We start from the raw sequence: 23,813 nt of genomic DNA on the forward strand, positions 1-23,813 counted from the left end.
TGATACGGAAAGACTGTTCGGTTTCATCGACAGCGATTTAACCAACGATAAATAGCATCTACAATAATAATCTAAGTAGTCTCTAAATGTGTTCTCTGATGCAACCAGTAATGACAATGATAGGTGGATTAGATATGGGCTTGCCAACTCACAATAATAGAATTCCGGGAGATTTCTATGAAACAAAAAAAAAAAAAAAAAAAGTATTCAAACTTTATTTAGTAATAATATACTAAATTAAATCTAGGCCTATACACGCTTAGAGGTTGTAACAATTACAACGCGTTTGGAAGATACACCATTACTGTATTTAGAGACTTCTGGAGCAAACAAATGAAATTTTAGTAAACCTCGTGAATCAAGCGCTGAAAAACAGTAGCCTGTATCTCTAATGAGTGGTCAAATGCAGCTTCATCCCTTGAAACCATATTTGGAACTAAACTCTTTGAATTAACATTAATTACATTTATTTATACCAAACACAAAGGATAAAAAACATGAATTTCACAGAGTAGGGAACTAGAATAACTCAACAGAAAGCGTGTGTCGGAGGATGAAACAATATTTTTCTGGACAGAGTATCCTCTGTCTAATTATTCTTCTTGAACTTATACTTTACGTCACTCCTAGCAGCATTCAAAAGCTTCTGATTCTTAAGTGCATATTTATAGAAATCACTGCACTTCATAGTATAATTTTGACATATTTGAAGTTCAGCTTTCAATAATCCCTCGCCCATGTTACGCCTTTCTTTGCAAAATGATTGGTTCATTACATTGAACTGTCTCTCGCAATTTGCATTCGAAACAGGGACTGAGAGGACGAATGACACTAATTTAAGTAACTCACTCCTGCATCCTTGAGGTGTAACTTTCTTGAAAAATTCCACCCAACGTAAGTCTACTCTATCACTAGATTCACACAACGATGTTTTCACCTTCCTCACTAAACAAAAGTCGTCGTATAGTTTAATGAATTCCGTATGTAACTGACATAATTAATTGTGTGTGTAATTTATTTACTTATTACATAATGCATGCAAAAAGAAAGAAAACACTGGTCATATATGAATTAGAAATTCCAACCACAAGTCGGTTCAAATCTTGCAAACGGTGCGAGATATTGAAAAAAATAGTGGAAAAAAATTCCCCTTTATGACACCCCTTGCCGATTTTTATGAAGGCGTTCTTCACTTCTATCTGTAAAGGGACATGTACAGATATGAAGAATGACAAGGAGATTCATGCTCGTATGTGAATGATACGCTGCCTAGAGAGCGCAGGTTCAGCTAGTTGAAAATTAATAGTCTGCACTTATTTCTATTATGTAATTTATTCGTGCATGTACATTAATTACAGAACTTTTACAGTTACATACAAGCCTAAGAACACGAAGTGTTTCTGTTGCAAGAAATAGGTCTCTTGAATGAAAATGAGTTCTTAATATGCTCTTTGATCTAGTGAAGTTTTGTTATTTTAACCAAATCACTTCTTAAGAGAAAGAGCAGTAGGCAAACTTCACTAATACTCATGCACTAAAATATATAATTACTATTATTTAATATTTTAATATAGACACTTATATAAACTTTATGTACAAAATCCTGTATGTAAACAAACACATGTTTTCTAATGTGACAGATTATCTATTACAATCAAAATGAAAGTGATATGTTTCTAACTTAATAACCCCTGAATCATCAGACCGACCTCCATAAAATTTTCAACATAGATGAGGTTCGGGATGATTTTTATCATTTCACTTTGAAGGTGCACCTTTAGGGAAGGGGAGAAGGGAAAATGACAGATATTAGTGTCGAATCCATAATTTTCGGGGTCGCTGAAATGAACAATGACACTTCCGATGCCATTTAAATCAAAATTCTGCCCCACAACTTGGAGGAGGGAGGAGATATATACAAAAATTATTAAAAATGACCGATATTAGTGTTGAATCGATAGTTTTCAGGGTCGCTAAGATGAACAATGACACTTCCGGCCGCTTAAATCCAAATTCAGCCCCGGAACTTGGCGGAAGGCAGAATATATGTGTGTGTTTGTGTGTGTGTGTGTGTATGTGTGTGTGTGTGTCGATTTTTCTGCCGGTATGCAACGCTACGGCGCACTGGCACCTTTTAATGGTAGCGGAATATTTCCTTTTCTGTCTTGAAAATGGGTTGACAAGAAACTTTAAAAAAAATACCAAATAGTAAATTACAGGTTTATTGAAAATCAGAGTTTTTTTGTTTGTTTTTGTTTTCCTTTTTTCTTTGAGGAGAAAGATCTGCGAATCTTTGTTCCTTCTTGAAACCAGTTAATAATATTCAGGGATCTTTCCCTCGCTGGTATGTCCTCGCGCTTCCTTTTGTTCATTTCTTTTTCGCACGGTAATATAAACCATAAAGACTGTGAACCAACCAGGTTTTTTTTTTTCTCTATAAAGACTGATGTCTCACAAATTTGTCTGTCGCTAATTCAATGGCTATTAGAGATGGAAAGTTGAGGGTTGAATTCCTGAGATAAATAAAGCAATAAGGCAAAAGTGGAGCAAAAGTCAGACTTTCTCTCTCTCTTTCACAAATGGGCATTCAGTAAATGGAAATGTGCATTCAAGATGCAGAAATACTAGAAAATGTTCATTCTATTATCTATACAAGCCGGCTACGAGTCTTTTGTTTTGGCCACGAGAGCAGTCCAAATTACCCTTTCCTCCTACCAATTTTACAATTTAGGATTTATCTTCTTACGGGATATGGAGCCTACCGAAGGACCACATAGATGTTATCGAAACTATTGTGCTATTGTTCTTTGTATGCTTTGGCAGAAACCTCCTTCGATATCAAAGCCCGCTAACTTTTGTTACTTGCGTACACGTTGAGGAAAGCAATTAGGTAAACCAAGCTTTCTGTCTACAACCTTAGTTTTTTTTCGCAAGCAAGTTTAACTCGTCACGCTCTCGAGTTTGTGCTCAATTACAGGTGGAAAAGGCTGAAGTTCCGACCACAGCGGCTCAAGAGATCCTGTGAATCTGAACATTTTGCAAGCGGCTTCGGTTTCGGGGACACTAAAACGTCGTGGGATGAATTTTCAGCAATGAAGTATCTTTCATTTAATTGGTCGTGTGATTTGTTGCGTGGTGTGGCAGACAAGAAAGCTGTAAATATTTTCGAATTATTAAAATTTTAATTGAATCTTAAACGGACGTATAAGCGTGTAGTGTGTAGAGGAACGTTGAGTAGTTATCTCCAGATATGACAAAAAATATAATCGCTTTTTTATAATTGCCAAGGACCATGTGAATACATTTCTTATCCTATGAACCATGTTTTAAAATACACTCTGTAAAGCAAAAATAGCGACACTTCAATTCTAAGGTAACTTACACAGAAAACCATAGTTGCAGCCGGCTAGAACAGAAATAAAAGAAAATTATGAGTGTGATAATTCATTTGCATTATCTGTGACACCTATGGTGTACAATGGCGCTTACTAATTATTTATGTATCAGTAATATTCTCTCCAGATGGCACCTGAGAGCGTCTCGTATATTATTGGGGTGAGAATTCTACATTGCATTTGTGATGTGTAGGCCCAGGTAATTAGCATTTTGTGATTGTTCTATGCTTTGTCATTGTTTGAACAGTGTCAAGTGGCAATATAGTTGTTGTGCAGTGTTGTTCTTGTATGAAATTGTTGTTACATGTAGACTGTAAACAAGTATGATTGGTAAGAAATGTGACTTGTCGTCACGTGAGCAATACATACTTCTTGCTTTGCACAGCTTAGTTACATCTCTAAGGGAGATGGCTGGAATACTCAAAATTCACCATTCGACGGCAGAAAGAGTAATTCACAAGCAAAAATAGTATAAGAAATCATCCCCTCGTCAACAGTGTAATAGAAAAAACAAAGCATCACCCAGAGCAGATCCCCAAATAAAATCAATGCACTGCAGAATTAAGGAATTACTTCCCCAAAAATCGTTCTGATTTTGGAACTGCAGTCACTCGTACCACTGTATTGTCTTAACTGTATGAGGAGAATATTACGAAGAAAAAACCGCCTGGAAATCGAAAATAACATAAAAAACAGAAGACTTTAACACATACGTTTGTGAGGCGATATGCTACTTGGACTTATGACAACTGGAAGCATGTTGTTTTCTCGGTTGAAAAAAGTTTAGAATAGTGGGAAATGATAGTGGTGTGAAGTTGTGGATACGAATGAGCGAGAAACTTGATACGGATTTTGTTTAAGAGATGCAAATAATCAGTTACTGAGTGATGGTATGGGCTTGCTTCACTGCCAAAGACGCCAGAACAATGAGTATATGTGAAGAGTCGTTTGATGTACAAAAATGTCTTCAAATTCTGGTATGTACAATTCTTACATAAGCTAAAGATAACTTTCCTGAAGAAGATATGGACAATTTCGTTTTCCAGGACGTTAATGCTTCATGTCAATGAACGAAAATCGTTAATACGTGGTGCAATAATATGACTATTCAAAGACTCATGTGGCCTCCAAACTCACCTGACATGAATTCAATTGTGAAGTTTGGGTCGATATGAGCAGAAGACTAAATAGACAACTATCTCGGACAGAATGGAACTCACGGAGCAGATAATCAGGGAGTGATTCCGTGAAATCAAGGTTGCATTTTGCAATAGCCTTGTCACCAAAAGGTCTCGACGATTCCCCTGCACTTCCTAAAGCCCATAGTCCACATAGAAAATCTAGTTTGATGTATTGTACCTCTCAACGTTCGTACACAATATGTCTTACTCTTAAGAAATTAGTTTTTGTTTTGTACTATTATTGTTGACTTTTCATACTTTTATGTATAATTCTTCCCACAGCCGTTTTTGCTGAAAACACACATAGATACTAATATATGCATATAAATTCATTATATGTATATAAAAAACCTAAAACTGCGGCGCAAGTATTAAGAATGAACTGCTCATTAAGAATATGCATTGTGATATTATCAGTAATTCATGTAAAAACTCATATTGGTTAATGTATGTTGTGAAAACCATTTCCGAGCAAGTGTCGCTATTTTTTCTTTACAGAGTGTATATGCTGTCTTTTCATAATTTACGTTGCTGTCTGGAATAGGCAATAAAACGTAGATATTTCAACAGGGACGAACGCAGGGGGTGGAATTTGGGTGTCCGGATCCCCCGAAATCCTGATTTTTGTGCAAATTTAGCCTAATTCTATGGGCAAGTTTACAAATTTTAATGTAATTTATCCTCAAATTGAACTTGAACCCCCCCCGAATACCTTTGACCCTTTCGAAATAAATAGGGGACGCGGTGTCTCAGTGGTCGAGCGTTCACCTCCGGTCCCGTAATCTTTTTTTAAATTTTATTTTACCTTAAGGAATTTCGTCGAATCACTACTATTATCTAAATGAATATTTATTTATCCTGATAAGACTAATTTTCATTTGAGATTAAGACAACCCATATATTTGATGGTAATTTTTTATTATTTGTTTGTGGTTTATTATGATTGAATTCCCTTAGAGAGCCGAAACAGTCTGGAAGGAGGGAACCACAACAATACATAGCATAAAATTTTTAAATAATTTTTATTAAACTCAATCTAAAATTATTATTAAGGGCTCTCGTGTACATGCTTGGGATTGTAACTCACTTGTTGCAAACCAAGAAATTAGCGATTGCAGTAATTAAAATGTAGAGTAATTTTGTTTCATATTATGATATAGTCTTTCTATATGCATAGAGTAAATATATTTACTGTTGTTCGAGAAAATTTTCGCCTTTTTTCATAATTGTAAGTTGATCTCTCACAAGACTCGCAGGTGCTACATATGACGCCATTGAAACTGCCTTAGAACCCACCCCCACCCTAGAGTACGTTTGTTTTATCTCGGCACACTTCCCGCCAAACACTTGGTTGGCTTTTAAAGCACTTTCTACTAGCACTCACGTGAACGTTTTAATCCAATAGATGTCTTGTTGGCTTTGTCGTGAAGGTGACGTTAGTTGTCAGCCAGCCCATCAAATGAGATTTTTACTGTTTGACGGATATTTGAAGTGCTTAGTTGACACGCGAACAAGTGTGTTACAGTGACTTGAGAGTGGTACTTTGCTGTTTCCTAGCGTATTGTAGCTCGCAACTTAACTGCGGTGTGGCAAGAACGCGTTGCAGACAAATCCATCCTTTAGGCAGGAAGCGTGCCGAGATATATCAAACGTACTCTAAGGCTAGTTTTAGACGGAAACATTATTGAAGCATTCCCCGTAGCAAAAATCGATATCCTACAGTGTAAAGTAGCAAATGCTATAGCATTTCTCATGCCATGGCATATTCTATGGAATTTCTTGTCGATAGAACCTGCTCTCTTTCGTAGCATTTTCCCCAGCATTTCTGGTCGATTGTAGCGCCGTGGTGAATTAAAAGGAAGCGAAAGATTTTGTGCCAAATATCCATGCTCTTTGTTTTGTGTGGGAAATTGAGTTGTAGTAAAAAATGAGTTGGAGTAGGGATGCTATTATTATGCTGATTGAAAAATATGAGGAGCATGCTTCTTTGTATAAGGTTAAAAGTCCTTTGTATCATAATAGGCATGTGCGACAAAGGACTTTAGAAGAAATAGCGACTGAAATCTCATTTTAGTTTCGGAACCAAACTTGCGTCCTTCTCCAGTGATTTGTTTACTACGTCATGACAAGATGCTCATCAGAATGCTAACTGTGAAAGCACCATATACTTTTGATGCCATAGAATATTATACGAGATTTTTGGCAGCACATCTGCTACGATAAATGCTTCCGTCTAAAACTATCCTAACAAAAGTTTGTTTGTAATCAATATGAATGCGCCCAATAAATTCACAGCAGATGACTTTAGCAGCGTATTCGGTAAGGTTGCCAGTTTCGTACTGAATTACAGCCGACAAAGCTCTAAATTTGTATGACGAATCTTGTAACATCATTCCCTTACAGCTTTAGCAAAGTTTGAAAATCACATAACAACATAGAAGACGCAATATGCGATTGAAAATGCTTTGCCGATCATCGCAAACTAAAACGCAAAATTTGGATTCCGTTCCCGATTAATATATGAAATACGACCCTTTCGGGAGAGTAATGTTGTTTCGCGCGCTACTCTAGCCAGCTGTTTTAGGCGCTATCCTAGCCAGTTGTTTTAAGTTAGTCACAAAATTTATATCATCGAGTACAAGGGGAACAAAACGAGCCCTGCGGGACTTATAACCCGTTCCTACTACTACTACTACTACTTACAAAATTAAGTAAATCTCTTTTCTGAGTATTATTTTATCTTATTTTAATTTAAAAAGTATTATAAAAATGTAAAAAAAAATCCTTGGGCCGGGTTTGAACTCACGCCAAAAACAATATTCGTTACTAGCATATTCAGCTCATTCAGCCACGCAAATCGATAGCAGCAATGTAATGTGGCAAGAACTGGATAACGCCAACCAATCAGAACTGTGTTTTTCCTTCCTACTTCTGGTAGCAAAGCTTTTTCTTCCTACTTACTCTCCTGAGCTAGTCCTTATGAAATAAGGCCATTCAAGTTGAGGCAGTTGTTTGTCCTCCCCAAAGAAAACATTTCCCATTTTCCTGAACAACCACTGAGGCCCGATTCTATAATAGTTTTCATCTACACAATTCAAGATCTGACTTTTAGTTTAAGATATAACAGGTACATGGTTATAATTTATTTTTTGAATTTTGCGAACGTAGTGTCCCGAACTTCCCAAAGGTTCCAAGACACTAGCACCCTTCAGAGTGGAAACACTGAAATAAAGTGGGGTCGCCATCCTGATATTTTTGATGAGCACAGGAAGACTCAGATAAGAAATTAAACTGTAAAAACAAAAATTTTAAATGCAACTTTTACGGAAGCGAACGGATAACACTAGACCTAAGCGAAGCTACCTCCCGCTTAATCATACGAATAAGTAAGAGGAAATCCTTTTCCCGCACTTGCTTTAAGAATAGGGATGCGCACGAGTCGAGATTTAAGCCTGTCTCGACTCATCTCGAGAAAATGTTGTCTCGACTCGAAAATATGTTTCTGTCTCGACTCGAGTCGAGACGTCTCGAATTTCGAGTTGAGACAAAATATACGAGTTAAAATATACGCACACATCAGCCAGACCATTATGAATACCTACCTAATTGTCAGTATGTCGCCTTTGGCACGGATAACAACGGTACACGTCTTGGCATGCACGCAATGCTGCTTGATAGGAGAGAGTTGACACCACACATGCACACACAGGTCACTTAATTCCCGTAAATTCCGGGGAAGGGGGCAATGTGCCCTGACGTCACGTTCAATCACATCCCAGATATTTTCGATTGGGTTCAGATCCGATAAGTTGGGGGGCCAGAACATCACTTGGAACTCGCTTCTGCGCTTCTCGAACCCTCCCCCCCAATCACACTCCTGGCCTTGTGACACGGTGCATTATCTTGTCGAAAAATGCTATTACCGTTGGGAAACATGGTCGTCATGAAGGGGTGTGCGTAGTCTGTAAGCAGTGTGCGATTTGCCTCGGCCATCAGGGTGCCCTGCTCGAGCTCCACTAAACACATGGATGCTCACGTGAATGTTCCACAGATAATAATTAAGCCGCAGCCAGCTTGTCTCCGTCCAGCAGTATAAGTGTCAAGGAGCTGTTCCCTTGGAATACGACGGATTCGCACCCTCCCATCGTCATGATGAAGAAGTTATCGGGATTCATCAAACAATGCAACGCTGTGCCACTATACGAAGATCCAGTGGCGATAGTCACATATTCATTTCAGTCGTAGTTGCCGATATCGTGGTGTTAACATTCGCACATGAATGGGTCGTCGGCTGCGGAGGCCCACTGTTAGGAGTGTTCGGTGCACTATGTGTTCAGACTAGTGTTGTGAAGGCCTGGGAAAAACTGAAATTTTGGGTTTAAAAAAAAAACAGTTTTTTTTAAGGTTTCCCGAACTTGGAAAAAACGGAAAATTTGGGTAAAATTGAAATTTTCGAATATTTTATTATATTATGCTTTCAAAATTAAATCTATTTTGTATTTACTAGTTTAGAGTTAAGATAATTGAGTACGTATGTCTCTTGTATTAGAATAGGGAAATTTTGTGCACAACTCATCCAAACAATTCAAACTTAGAACCGTGATAGAACGGAGTTATGGCTACAAAAGAAACTAAAATATAATCCTAGTTAGCTTAATTAGTATAGACACATTAAAATTATCTTGAGCAATCTTATGAAGTTTCCCCTTGATGGCAGGGAAGTGTTAAAATAACAGTGCCAGAATCATTTTTGTTAATATGTTAAATCAAACATGTATTTTATAGAGATGTCTTCCTTGTTGTATGTAAAATTTCCGGAAATTTTGAATCCATTAGAAAAAATCATTTGTCCGGAAATATTGGCAAAAACAGGAAAATATAATTTAAAAACTATTTCTTGGCCTGATGCGAGTAATCTTACTTGCTGTAACATGTCTGCAGCATATACAGTAGGAAGTCGAAAATCCGAACTAATTGAGACAACAGGTAGTTCGGATTTTCGAAAATGACCAAGAAAATGCCATTTGGTCTTACATATACTGTACGGTATGTTCTTCTATTGATACAGTGGTTATTCAGTACATACAGTAATTACAATACCGTACGAAAGGCTACTTACATTTAATGTTTCTGGAGAACTTCCTCGCACACTAAATTACACTGATCTTGTAAGTCACACTTAAAACTTATAGGCCTAAGAGAAAATTAAAAAAAAAATAAAAATATGTATGACACACAATTACGTATGAATGAACTTTTGTAAAAACACTGACTTCACGCAACGTCGACGGACACCCTATTGTTTGTTTATCGCTAGCATTATATTAAGACAAAATGTAAAAAGCTTCTACTGACCGCGTTCGGATTTTTGACGTTCGGATTATCGACGTCCTACTGTAGGTATATATACAATATATTTCGCTAACGGAAAAATACTTAAAGCAACAAGATTTAATTCTACTTTTTAGTTTTCTGATTTCTGGTAAAATCCCTCTTTATTCTTTGTATATTTTTCGAATAACTCAAAAAGAGAGATGATCTTATTTTCATATACAGACATATACAGCATAGCTTTGAGCAGCGAGAAATATATTAAAGGGTTGAATATGTGAAACTTCCGTTCGTTATTATTACAGACTAGCTGAATAGCTTGAACGGAGAGAATACGTTTCATTTTCGACATAAAAGGCACCAAAACTGTCACCAATGAACTTATCGAGCCCCAAAATTATGAATTCGACACTAATGTCGGTAATTTTCAATTACCTTTACCTGTTCCCGTCCCCTATTAGGAGTAGGTCTTCTAACGGGACTGAATTTGTGGATTTAAACGGCATCTTCTGTTCATCTCAGGGACCCCGAAGAGTATGGATTCGACCGCCATTTTCTATCATGTATATATCTATATCTTTCTTTCTTTCTTTCTTTCTTTCTCTCTCTCTCTCTCATAATATGATATATATATATATATATAGTGTTTTTTTTTAATAATAAAGGTGCCGGTACGCTGGACCTCACGTTGACAATGACATGCTGAGCGTCAATGTACTCTTGTCATGTAAAAGAGATTGGATCCCTGTACCAGGGCCGAATTTAGGGGGTGCACTGGTGCACGTGCATCCCTCCCCTTCGTTGTAAATATACACTATCTAAAATGAGAAGCTATCAGTAAAAATAGCAACACTTTCCGAAACTTTCTGCCATCACGTTTTTGTTTGGAACTTAAAAGAAAGCAGAACTTTGCAAAAGCAATAGTTTAAGTCGATTTTCTAAAGGTTGAAGGAAAGAGATTCATCAAGCAACATAATATAACATTTGTCAAGCAGGGAAGAAAAGAGAAGCCACAAGGAGAGAAGAACATTATTTTCCTGCATATCACTTGTGACCCCAGGGTGTCTACTAAAATTCCAAAATTAAATTTCGTTACTTTTTCGCGACCTTTTCTTTACCAAACCATAAAATTTCCTAACATTCTCAAGAGCGAATTTGGGTGCAAATTAGGCCGAATTTTCATGCATGCGATAGAAGAATGCTTTGCTTGCGATTTAGTAGCGTGTAAAGCCCATCATAAAGACATTTTTGGTGGTGAATTTTCACGTTTTATAAAACAAAATTTTCCAGTCTGTGCTTATATTTGTACAGATAAAAAAATTCGTGAACCAAAAGCTAAATTTCGTGACATTTTCTTGACTTTCATGACCGTTTTCTGATTTCGTGACTTTTTCATGACCTTCGTAACCGATAGACACCCTGGACCCTCTTTAAAATACTTTTCTCCGTTTTATGCATCAGTGTTGTCAGGGGTAAAGCATATTGTCACATGTCACTTTGAAGAGTTTGTGTGATTGGTTATTTTGGTAGATATTGGTACACCCCACTCAGACAATCCTGGATCCGGCCCTGCCCTGTATTCAACCGCATAACATGATAAAGCCTTATCTAATACGATAAATTATGCCAATAACCGACCACATGGTGAACAGATGACAATATGATTATTTTTATATGTTTTATCTACAGAAGGAGATAAACAGGACCACCCAAAGGGACTATCCGGTTTGCCATAAGGTCGAGACTGTGTCACGTGATCAGGTCAAAAGTCACGTTGCGTGCTAAATCGAGTCAAGAAATTCCAAATCCAGATGTAAGATATTTCAAGCATGTAAACTCCCGTGGGGCGCCCTGGGTAGTTCGAAGAATACGTATATAATTTATCATTAGTATTGATTTTACTATGATTTTTTACATGTTCTATCTACATTTACCTTACGTGCTATACATCGCTTTTATATCTTCATTATGTCTTTCAATTAGCCATCTCCTTATTATAGTTTTTGAGATACGTAGACGACTTCAGGTTTTTCATTGCTTTGCCATTGACTTCAATGTTCATGTTCCGTGAGTTTTTACTATGTTCCATCCCTAGGACAGTTTCATTTTTTGAATGTAGAATCTGCATAGACTGTTCTAACTTTACGATGAATTTCAGTCATCTCCCTCTTTCGGTTTTTGAAATAAGTGGAGAAATTATTTGTTTTTCATTGATTTTCTTTTCATTAACGTTAATGTTAATGTTTCGTGTTTCTTGACTATGTTCTATCCATTTTAGGACATTATACTTTTGGAATGTATAGAATATGCATAGCCTCTTCTACATTTGAGCTGAATTTCAGCCATCTCTGTTTACAACATTACAACCATATAGGTTCTTTACAGAATTATATATTGGAGTCCTAACGAATATTTACAAAGTTTCTTTTGTCATTTCCCATAGCTTACAGATGGCGCTAGTATCAAGTCTATCGACTTTAACTGCCATCTGGAAAGAATCGATGTAACTATTTCATGGATTGGTATATTAACTATACTGTATAGTTCTTTATCTGCAATGTGATATTGCCACATAGTGGAAATCGTGTGTTCCGACGACCATCCGAAAGGTATACAGTTATATATTTTTTGCTTTATTTTGGCCTGTAGAATAGTGCTCTTTGCTCTGTGGGCGCCGTTTTTAGAACATCCGATATATATATAATTTAGAAAGATCATTGCTATATACACACTTTATTAGTTACAGTTAATAATATTGTCTATTGGATTTCTTTTTCTTCCGCAAGAAGTTCCTGTTATTCCTTTGTGTCGGAGCTATTATTTATGGAATGAAGGAGATATTCGTTAGATAGGTGTTTTTATAGGTCAGATATCTACTCTTCTCTAAATGTGCCTAATTTAGTTGCACGTACAATGGCCATTTCTCAAAGCCGGATTTTATTTCAGGAATTTCTTCTTTTTCTATAATTACTTTGTTTTATTTTCAACGAACTTAAAAAGCTCGTACTGAATTCACTATATCTGTGCGTCAGTCTGTCTGTTATTTTCATTTAAAAAAAATGAGCCCTCCACTCGATAGAGTATCAAAAACTATCTGAAAAAGTGATGGGATTTTTCGCATCACTCTTACTGTTCCCGAGATATTGGCCAAAAATGGCCGATTTCACTGTTCAACAAATTTTGATCGAAAGTATGTAAATTCTTTGAAATTGCGATTTTTACATTCATTTAATCATAATATGAAAGGAAATGATAATAGAAGAATTTTCTTAGCTCTGCTTGTGAAAAAAAAAACGCCCTTGTACAACAGTAGCTTATATATACAAATGTATTAATATTATTAGAACATTTAAGCAAAATCCTTGTAAAAACCTACATTTCACTTTTTTTTTTATCTATTTCACTGTGATGTGATAAGCTGGGGAGTTAAGAAGTACCCTAACCTATAGCTTTCTATACCCTTGTACTTCCTTTTTCAAAATTGCGCAAATACCAGTTTCACAGTGATACAGAAAATAAAGTAACCGTGGTCAAGTTAAACATTAACAATTCCGTAATAAAAATCAGTATTAATATCAAAACATGAAAAATATGTTCAAATACCTTTTTGTGCAAGAACTACACTGCAATGTAGACAAAAGTTTCAAGTGATCCCTTGTACAGGATTATGTTTATTTTATTTTGAGCGTCTTCGCTTGGCTTGCCTTTTGTAGGTTACATCTGGAGCATCCCTTGCAATAGTCCAACAGTAGTCGGCCAATATGTTAGAACTCCACTTTCCCTCGTATCTCTTCTCCATGGCTGCAATATCTTGATGGAAACGCTCACCATGTTCGTCACTTACTGCCCCACAATCTTTGAGAAAGAAGTCTAGATGTGAATGAAGAAAGTGGAGTTTCAGAGACATATTGCAACCAAAATTTTCGTAGCACATTAACAACTTTGCTACCAGTTGTTTGTAATTTGTTGCTCGGTATCTTCCCAAGAACTATGAGCAAACACTCTTCAAGCTTTTCCACGCAGCTTTCTCCTCACCTTGGAGAATTTCGTCGAACTTGTGATCTTTGAATAGTTGCCTAATCTGTGGCCCTATGAAAACACCCTCTTTAACTTTGGCATCACTTAATCGAGGGAATTGTCCTCCTAGGTACTTATAGGCCTCATCCTCTTGGTTCATGCTCTTAACAAAACTTTTCATAAGACCTAATTTAATATGTAGAGGGGGAAGCAAAATTCGGTTACGATCTACCAGTGGTTCGTGCTGCACATTTTTCACTCCCGGATGAAGAGTTTCTCTGGTACTCCAATCACTTTTGCGGTAATGAGATCCACGATCTCTACTGTCCCATTCACATATAAAGCAACATACTTTGTATACCCTAACTGCATACCTAGCAATAGTGCTATTACTTTAAGGTCACCACAAATGAGCCACTGAAAATCGTAATATTCATGTTTTCATAAGATTCCTTCGTATGAACTGCGTAACTTACAGGAATTGAAGGAAGTTCATTTCCAATATGTAAAAGCACTGCCTTTAAACTCACCTTGGACGAATCTATAAAGAGCCTCCACTCCGTAGGTTCGTAATTAATTTTAAGTGCCCTCATGAGACCATTTACATCTGTACATGCCACAAGTGTGTCTTCCATAGTAAAAAATGAAGTGAACATCTCCCTATTCCGATACACTGACATATTTACTTTTTCCTGCAATAAATTCCATTGCTTTAAGCGTGACGCTAAAATTTCGGCTTTGCTTTTCGAGAGGTCCAAGTCTCTGATTAGATCACTTAGTTCCTCTTGAGTAAGTCTATGTGGTTCACATGGAGGTTCTTCTACAACAAACGTAGGGTCCTTCGAAGTACTTGATTCAGGAGCTTCAACTTCTTGATCATCATCAGAAAAAAAGATCGTATTCTTTAGGTGGGTCAGGAACAGGTAGTCCTTCTCCATGTGGAACAGGGCGCATTGCAGAAGGAATGTTAGGATAGATCAAGGCCCGCTTCTTCTTCGTGGAAATTCCCTTCTTGACGGAAGGAACCATGTGGTCGCTTGGCTCCCTCCAAATCATGGGCACTGCAAAAAGCATTGAGCGCCCCTTCCCATTAATCCAATTTCTTAGATTGCTGGCACAAGTGTTACCCACAATGTGGGGTGTCCAAGATTTATCTTGGTCTCCAATTTTACAACCAAAGTAATATTGATAGACTTTTCTTATTAGCGGTGTTATAGTCTGCTTTTGTGAGGAAAATGTCACTTCCCCACACACGTAGCAGAAGCTATCCGCACTGTTTATACAATTTCGCGGCATTTTTGTTTATTGAAATCCTCAAAATGTCACTTGAAATAGTTCCGACAACTATTTAAAAATATACATGCGAAATACCAGTATTTTTGAGTACTTGTAGTTGTATTTTTATGTCCTGCACTACACAATCGTCACACCCAAAACGCTGATAACTGCACTAAACCTGTCTTTTCTAACAATAGCAGAACACTACTGAGATAAGGAACACAATGAAACCAAGCGTTCATATAGTTTCTCCAGTGTTGCCGGATCAGTGTAACATTTTACCCCAAACGAAGCGAATATATTTATTTTTAAAGCGTTATTATTAGACATGCCTATAAAACAAAAAGTAGAGCTAATATTCGAAAATAACTTTCAAATTCGTGATCAGCACCACAAAATCAATAAGAATTACCTGATTTTGTTCAATTTACATTTTCGTTGTTGAACAGTGTTTCCGGAGATTTTAGGAACTATATCTTGGAAACCATAAGTTATAGAGAGATAATATTAATGTTGATCAATACCTAAGAGAATGGTGAACACTTTGGTTCCAAATAGTAACCAGTGGCTACTGACCAACTGGCCACCATTCCCCAGATATTGGCCAAAAAAATTCGAATTTTGGGAGATTTAAAGAGCCATATTTCGGGAAGCGTATGTCATAGAGAGATGATATTTTGTGAATTTTTGCGAGAACAGACGGTGGGGATTAAAAGATTTACATGTTGGAACAATCACAGTTATCCTTCCAGCTCCATCTCACCATTCTTTTTAAGTTCATTTTTGCAATCCTCTTGGAGCAATCTCAAGTGGTTTAGATTAATTTGATTGTACGCTATTCTAGCTGTAGGAGTTTTCATTCAGCTGATAAGGAGTGTGCATGATTCTCCATTCATTTAATTAAATATACACCGTACGAGGGTCGTTCCGAAATTAATGTCTCCTAATTTTTGTTGACTTGGACCTCACCAGACGGAAAAAACATAATCAAATTGATCACGTGTTAATAGACAGAAGACAATCTTGCATAAATGATGTTCGGTCGTTTAGAGGAGCTGATTGTGACACTGAACACTACCTGGTAGCAGCGATAATAAGAGAGAGATTATTGTTGAACAAAGAAAATATTCAATGTCTGAAAACGGTGAAATATAATTTAAAGAAATTAGAAGAGAGCCAGGTAAGAGAGGAAAACAAATTGAAGTTTCGAATAGATTCTCGGTTTTTAGAAGATTCGGAGTGCACTAGTGTTGAGAATACTTGGATTGAAATTAGAGATAACATCAAAATTTCAGCAAAAGAAAAAATACAACACGCGGAAATACGTAGGAACAAACCATGGTTCGACCAGGAATGCATTCAACTAGCGGAGAAGAGAAAACAGGCAAAATTACGTTGGTTGCAAAATTCGAATGAAATAAGTACACAGAATTTCGTAGAGTTCGATTCCCGGCGGGAGCTCATATGGTTCGGATTCCACGTTAATCAGTAGGTCCACGTCTCATATAGCCTCGCTGCTGAACGGGACGTAAAACTCAAAATCAATCAATCAATCAATCAAGAATTTCGTAGACTTCCGGGAAACTTCCAAAGCTTTTAGACTTTCGTAGACTTTCGTAGGCGGAAAACTTCCAAAGCTTTTAGAACAAAGTAACGCGATTTTTTGAAAGCTAAAATTAAGGAACTTGAAGATAGTAGTAAAAATATAAAAAAAAAAAAACATTCGGGACATGTATAAAGGGATCAATGAATTTAAGAAAGGTTATCAACCTCGTGCCTATATATTAAAGAAAGCTGACGGAACAGTTCTCACTTACACAAGTAGCATCTTAAATAGATGGAAAGATTTCTTTGACGAATTGCTTAACACGCGGCCAAAAACTAATGTGCATGGAAAAAGGGAAATACACACCGCAGAACCACATATCCCAGAGTCTAACCGAATAGAAGTAGAAATCGCTATAAATAAATTAAAGAAACACAAATATCCGGATGTACACGAAATCCCGGCTGAGTTAATTTTAGGTGGAGGCGAAAAATTGTGGAACAAGATACACAAACTCATTCTCTTTATCTGGAACAAGGAAGAATTGCCACAAGAGTGGAAAGAATCAATCATTGTTCCAATTCACAAGAAAGGCGACAAAACTGGCTGTAATAATTATCGAGGCATTTCTCTTCTGTCAACGTCCTATAAAATCCTCTCAAACATTCTATTAGCAAGATTGACCCCATACGGAGATGAAAGTATTGGAGATTATCAGTACGGATTTAGACGAAGTCGATACCATTCAACAAATTCTCAAAAAGAAGTGGGAATACAATACCCCGGCACATCAACTCTTTATTATTGATTTTAGAAAAGCTTAGGACTCGGTTAGGAGAGAAGCATTGTACAACGTTCTTACAGTACTTGGAATACCGAGAAAGGTAATTAGATTAATTAAGATATGTTTAAAAGAAACCCAAAGTAAAGTCCAGGTAGGAAAATTTTTGTGCACGTGCTTTCACTTCGAGAATGGCCTGAAACAAGGAGATCCGTTGTCGCCATTATTATTCAACTTTGTTCTGGAATACGCTATATTTTTTCTAAGGAAAATCAAAGATAGCAACCTGGACCTAGAGCTGAATGGTATTCACCACGTTATGGCGTATGCTAATGATGTAAATTTAATAGGGGATGATAGGAGAACAATAGAAAGAAATGCAGAGGTCTTATTAAACGCTTGTGGGGACATGGGTTTAGAAGTAAATGCAGAGAAAACGAAATACATGGAAGTTCATCAGGATCGTGATACAGCAAATTATGGATGCGTTAAAATATCGAATAATACTTTTGATAAAGTGGATACTTTAAAATATCTGGCATCAATATTAACAGACGAAAATCATATTCAGGAAGAAATTAAAAGTCGACTAAAACCAGGAAATTCGTGTTACTATTCGGTTCAAAATCTCTTGTTGTTGCGAATTCTGTCGAGGAATTTGAAGCTTAAAATATATAAAACGATAATCAAGCCTGTTGTACTGTACGGTTGTGAAACATGGTCGCTTACTCGGAAAGATGAATATACCTAGGTAAATTGAAAGTATTTGAGAACAAGATCCCGAGACGAATATTCGGACCAAAGAAAAACGTGAATGGGCAATGGCGGAAACTTCATAACGAAGAACTACACAATTTATACGGTTTACCCAACATTGTTATTGTCATCAAGTCTAGGAGGCTCAAGTGGGCAGGTCATGTAGCCAGGAACGCTTTCAAAATCTTAACTGAAAGACCAACCGGAAAACGACCATTAGGAAGACCTAGGCGCAGATGGGAAGACAACATTAAGATGGATCTCGCAGAAATAAGAATACAAAGTAGAAACTGGATCCAATTGGCTAAGGATAGAATTCAGTGGAGAGCTTTTGTGAACGCGGCATTGAACCTCCGGGTTACATAGGCCATAGAGAGAGTAGTATGTCTGTGCCAGATGTCGTTTGTCTAGTGCTAATGCTTGAACCTTCCTCTTTTATTTGCAGCTGGTCCCGTTGTTCTGCGGTAGTTGGGGACAGCAGAGGAATGTTCCAAAATGGAGCCTGATCTGGACGTGCGTATAAAACAACGATATGTGATTGAATTCCTCACTGCTGAAAGCCAGCAACGCTTGGTAAAGGTTTATAGAGACGATACAATAGATGTGAGAAATGTGAGGCGATGAATACGGCATTTTCAAGGTGGTGAAAAGGTTGTTCATGACAAGCCACGGCTCGGTCGACCCTGCACAGCTGTCATCCCTCGCAATGAAGAGCGTCTTGATCAACTCATCGGTGCTGATCGTCGAATAACGACCAGAGAATTATGTACAAAGCTGAATGTGGCAAAGACGCGGAAGCTGTTGTCAAAGTTGTAAGGAAGTGGTTAGCCTCAGCTGGTTCCGATATTTACAAGCGCGGGATGCAGGCTCTGGTTCATCGTTGGTAAAAGTGCATAACGAATGGCGGGAACTATGTGGAAAATGACAGTCTGAAGCTGAGATATTGCTTAGTTTAGCTCTGCTGTTGTTATTGATGTATCTCCATTAGTTTCCATGAAAAAAAGGAGGCATTACTTTCGGAATGACCCTCGTAATAACAAGTAAACAATACATTGAGGCACATTAGAACTTGCAGTAATGGTTGTAATAAGTTGAAAATTTATTTAGATATAGGCCTGCAGTAACCCTATGAATAGCTTTCCTCAACTTTTACATAACTGAAATTTTACGTAAGTCGAATTTGTAAATAGATTAAGTGTAAATTCGTAAGAAATGTCAAGATTATTATTATTATTATTATTATTATTATTATTATTATTATTATTATATGCAATATGTATAAATTTACATACATAAATTAAACATTATGCATTAATAACCGCATGAAAACTATATGATTATATTAACGTAATATTGTAATTTTCGAAATTTGCTACTTAATTGACTTGTCAGGCGGTTACAGTACAACTAGGGCGAAGGGCGCCCATCAGGGGGCAAGGGGGCGATCGCCCCCCTAAGAACAAATTGTACTTGGGAATATCGAAAACCCAATAGAATTTTTACATTGGTTACAATAAAATTTGAAACTATATTTGAAACGTCGCCTATACTTGCTCCTCCTTGGAAACCACAATATGGGCGCCCTTGACCAGGGTTAAAAGTGGTTCTGAAAAAGTAGGGGGAGCATAACTAACGCCGTTCCCCATGCCTATCTTTGTCCATTGTAATCTTTTAGGAAGTGGGGGACGCCATAGATACACAGTGAAACCTCTACTAACGGACACCTCTATGAAGCGGACACCTCCCTTAACGGACATATTTTGTATTCCCCAAACACTGGAATAGGAAAAAGCATATTGACAAACCTCTCTAAAGCGGACACTCTCTAGTACGGACACGGACAGTCTTCTGTCTTTTATAGGTATTATTTACCTCCGTATTACGGACACTTTCTCTAGAAATAGGTTGAAAAGTGTAGTAAAAATACATTTTTAGTAATTCATACATGTATCACCAAGGAAGCATTGTGACAACATTTTGCCCCCTCAACTGTCTGCTCAGCAACCCAGACGAAGCGTCTCTGTTTAACAACACTCTTCTGTCCTTTGCTTGCATCCCACTCCCACCCAAGCTGTCTTACACACAAAAGTGATTGACAGTTGCCCGCCGTTAGGGATGACACATTATGCTATTGTCCCGGTGTAATCTCTAACCAACCAGAAGACAAGTTTAGTACTTTTTGCCCTCAGGTATGTATATTGTCTCAAAAAGAACACTACAGGACTCCAATTATCCCACAAATTAAAGCACCATACTGAAAACGAAGGAAATACTGATAAGTGTAAAGTGCAGAGAACTATAATATGTTATTTCCATGTTGTGCCTCGAACATAGAGTATTGGATAACAGAGAACAATGCATGTAACATTCGTAAATACGTGATTCATGCAAAAATATTTTTTCTAATTGTATATTATCATGCTCACTAATTTACATAAAAAATACTGAAACCTCTTGAAGGCGGACACCTCTCTATAGCGGACAATTTTTGATCCTCCGCGGCTGTCCGCTTTAGAGAGGTTTCACTGTATTTTGGAAGTCGGGTAACGTCGTTCCACCGCGTCCTGCTCACTTTTACGCCTGAGTACAATAACAATAACAAAAATTTTTAAAGCGTTTATTTCTAAACAATTGTATAATAATTTATTTACATCTCTGAACAGTTATCTCTGACATGTCTGATTGGAAAATATGTGTTTATAATATTTAACAAACAACATTATTACTTTTTCTTATGCTTAAGTTTTTGTCTTTGTCTCCAAAATTCTTGTCTTTTATTCAAAAAAGCTATACCCTCTTGCGCATGCGCAGATATCTTCTCTCCCGAGCCACTGTTAATTGAATTGATATCTGAAAAAGAGAAAGAAAAGACTAATAGGCCTACTTTAATTTCTATATTAATAGTGAACATCTTAACATCATTGTGATAAGTTTATAAATACTCTACTTTACTTCAGGGACAGCTTTAGGATTTTAATTTTGGGTAGGTCTGCTCCCTTGCTTATTGGTGATTGATTAATGACAGTAGGAATTATTTTTACAGTAGTGGTTTGTTCTATTTGTTAAATAATTATGTACCATTAATATAAATAGTGCAAAATATATTTACTTTTTATTGTATCTTTTAGCGTTTATATATTTTTCAAAATTTTTGGGCAGGCCCTTTGTCATGTGCCAATCTATCATTAAACGGGTATGTTGTCACTATTCGTTCCTCGAGATATTGTCACACTGCTACGCATCTGCAGCTACATTGCAGTAGGGCAAGGCATCGGATCGAAGACACAGATAAGGAGATGTTACAGAAGTGATAGACTTTATGTATAAGAAGAGAGATGTTGAAACAACTGACCGTAATCGATGTCATTATTTTGCATTTGAATCCTTAAAAACCGATTTCAAAATCTCAGTTCATTTATTATGCTATTCATACCCATTATATAAACTTTTCCGTTTACTGTTGCACAAAATTTATCAGTTTGAATATCTATAACTTTAATCTAGTATTCGAACGGTCAGTTGAACATGATTTGCTAAAGGAATATACAATTTCTAGCTCATCAAAGAGAATGAGCCCAACGAACTTAGCTGAAGTTGATCATTTCACTAGATATGTCAACAACTAATAATACAAAATAACATTAGTTCCAATATATTTTAAACAAATAATGATCTAAGCACAATTAATTATTATTTTCCAGTGTTATGTACACAAAATAATCAAAATAAACAACAGTAATTATACCGAAACAAAATATTGTAGGAAATCTTATATTTGATGATAATTGAGTACACTTATTATACAAATCATAGTTAAAAAGAAGAACAAAATTGGCATTAAATTCATAGTCTATAGAGTCCAATTCTTATTATGTGGTACAGATAGAGAAAATAACAGCACACTAGAAATATCAAAATTAATTATTTAACGTTGGAAAATTATAACACCATTTAACTGATCAGGAAATAATCAAGCAAAATAAAATAAAATAAACGAAAACCAACTGTAACGAAATCAGGTCGTAACAGGTTACCCCGACTTCGAAAAAATATATACCTGTATATTTTTATGAATATCTACTAAGTAATTCAGATCTACGTTGTGCTGAACAATTGAATCGTTTTAAGTTGCGAAAGTTGTGAGTTCCAATGGATTTCCTCGTTAATGTACTCAAAACCGCACAATTTCTCAACACTTTTGTAATAAGATAGGGACCTGTATATGTTAACATATATTTATGAATTTTATCTTTAGCAGCTATGGACATCGGGTGTGTTTTTACATTACAAGGTCATCTTCATTTAGTAGCGGTTGCGATGAGGAACTGGACACACATCTTTTCGACAGTTTAGTCGGAGTTGATTCAATTAGTAACTGTCGATCCTGTATTTCTATGGATAATAGCTCATGTGGCCAAGGATAACGGCGTTTAAAACTATTAGTCGCAGAGAAAGATATAAACAATTCTGCAGATTTACCCGTGGCACTACTAATAGAATTATTTAAGAGATCCTGTATTTTTTATGGATTCGCTCCATCGGGTATGATCTTGATTGCATTTCAGTCTTAGGATCCTATTAAGCTCTCGATATTGTCGCTCAATCATTCCATTAGCTTGCGGAGTATATGGAGAACTCATATGATGAGAGATTTGATAATGTTCACAAAACTTTTTTCCACACCTTAGATAAAAATTGCGGGCCTTGATCTGTGATAATGTGGCTTGGCAGTGGAAAATTGTAGAAATACAGACGCTCAAGCACTCTTATAATTTCTTTGGTGTGTGCCGTTCGAAGAGGATAAAAACTAACAAACCTAGTAAAAACATCAATTACTGATAATATATATCGATATCCTTTACTCTTCGGCAACTTTCCCACAAGATCTAAACATAACTTCTCGTGTGGATAACTAGCTTCGATGTGATAACACTCTCCACTGACAGCTTGACTTCTAAATTTTGTGCGTGCGCATTCCAGACATTCCGGGATGTATTGGGTGAAATCTTTCTTTTGTCCACGCCAATAAAACAAAGATCGAGTAAATGCCATGCACTTTTTGACACCAAAATGCCCCTTTTGATGGATCTTTGCTACACTTTCAGGGACGAGAGATCTCGGAATTACCAACAGCCTTCGGTTGTTAGACTTGTCTTTGACAAATATTAAATCTTCCACTATAGTTACTTCCTCTGAACGATGTCTCGAATCCATCAAATTTATCATCTTCTGACAATAGCTGTCCAACCGCTGTTCCTTCCTTAGTACTTCAGGTGTAAAAAGATCTGGATCTTCAGTGAACATAAAATTAGAGTACACTACCGTATCTTGATTAGGAATCAAATTAATATAGACTTGCTTGATTTCCTCATCTAACTCCGGAGGATAACGACTTAACGTATCAGCGACGAAATTTTTTTTCCCAGATATATGTTCGAAGTATAAATCATAGCGCTGTAACTTAAGTACCAGTTTTGTGGTTCGTGCATCTAAATTCTTTAAGGTAAAAATATGAGTAGCCGCGCTAT

General features: G+C 36.7%; 1 protein-coding gene across 1 annotated transcript in view; it reads right to left on the minus strand.

Moving 5' to 3' along the window:
- Positions 1-20,902: 20,902 nt before the first annotated feature.
- Positions 20,903-23,813, minus strand: part of LOC145666081 (outer dynein arm-docking complex subunit 4) — a 37,384-nt gene continuing 34,473 nt past the window's right edge. Inside the window, exon 5 of the mRNA XM_081733176.1 lies at positions 20,903-21,135. Coding sequence (XP_081589302.1) covers positions 21,008-21,135 — 128 coding nt within the window. The 3' untranslated portion in view covers positions 20,903-21,007. The remainder of the gene's footprint in view (positions 21,136-23,813) is intronic.

Source organism: Thermobia domestica, chromosome 1, assembly GCF_964235325.1.
Source record: "Thermobia domestica chromosome 1, izTheDome1.hap1.1, whole genome shotgun sequence".
Taxonomy (NCBI): domain Eukaryota; kingdom Metazoa; phylum Arthropoda; class Insecta; order Zygentoma; family Lepismatidae; genus Thermobia; species Thermobia domestica.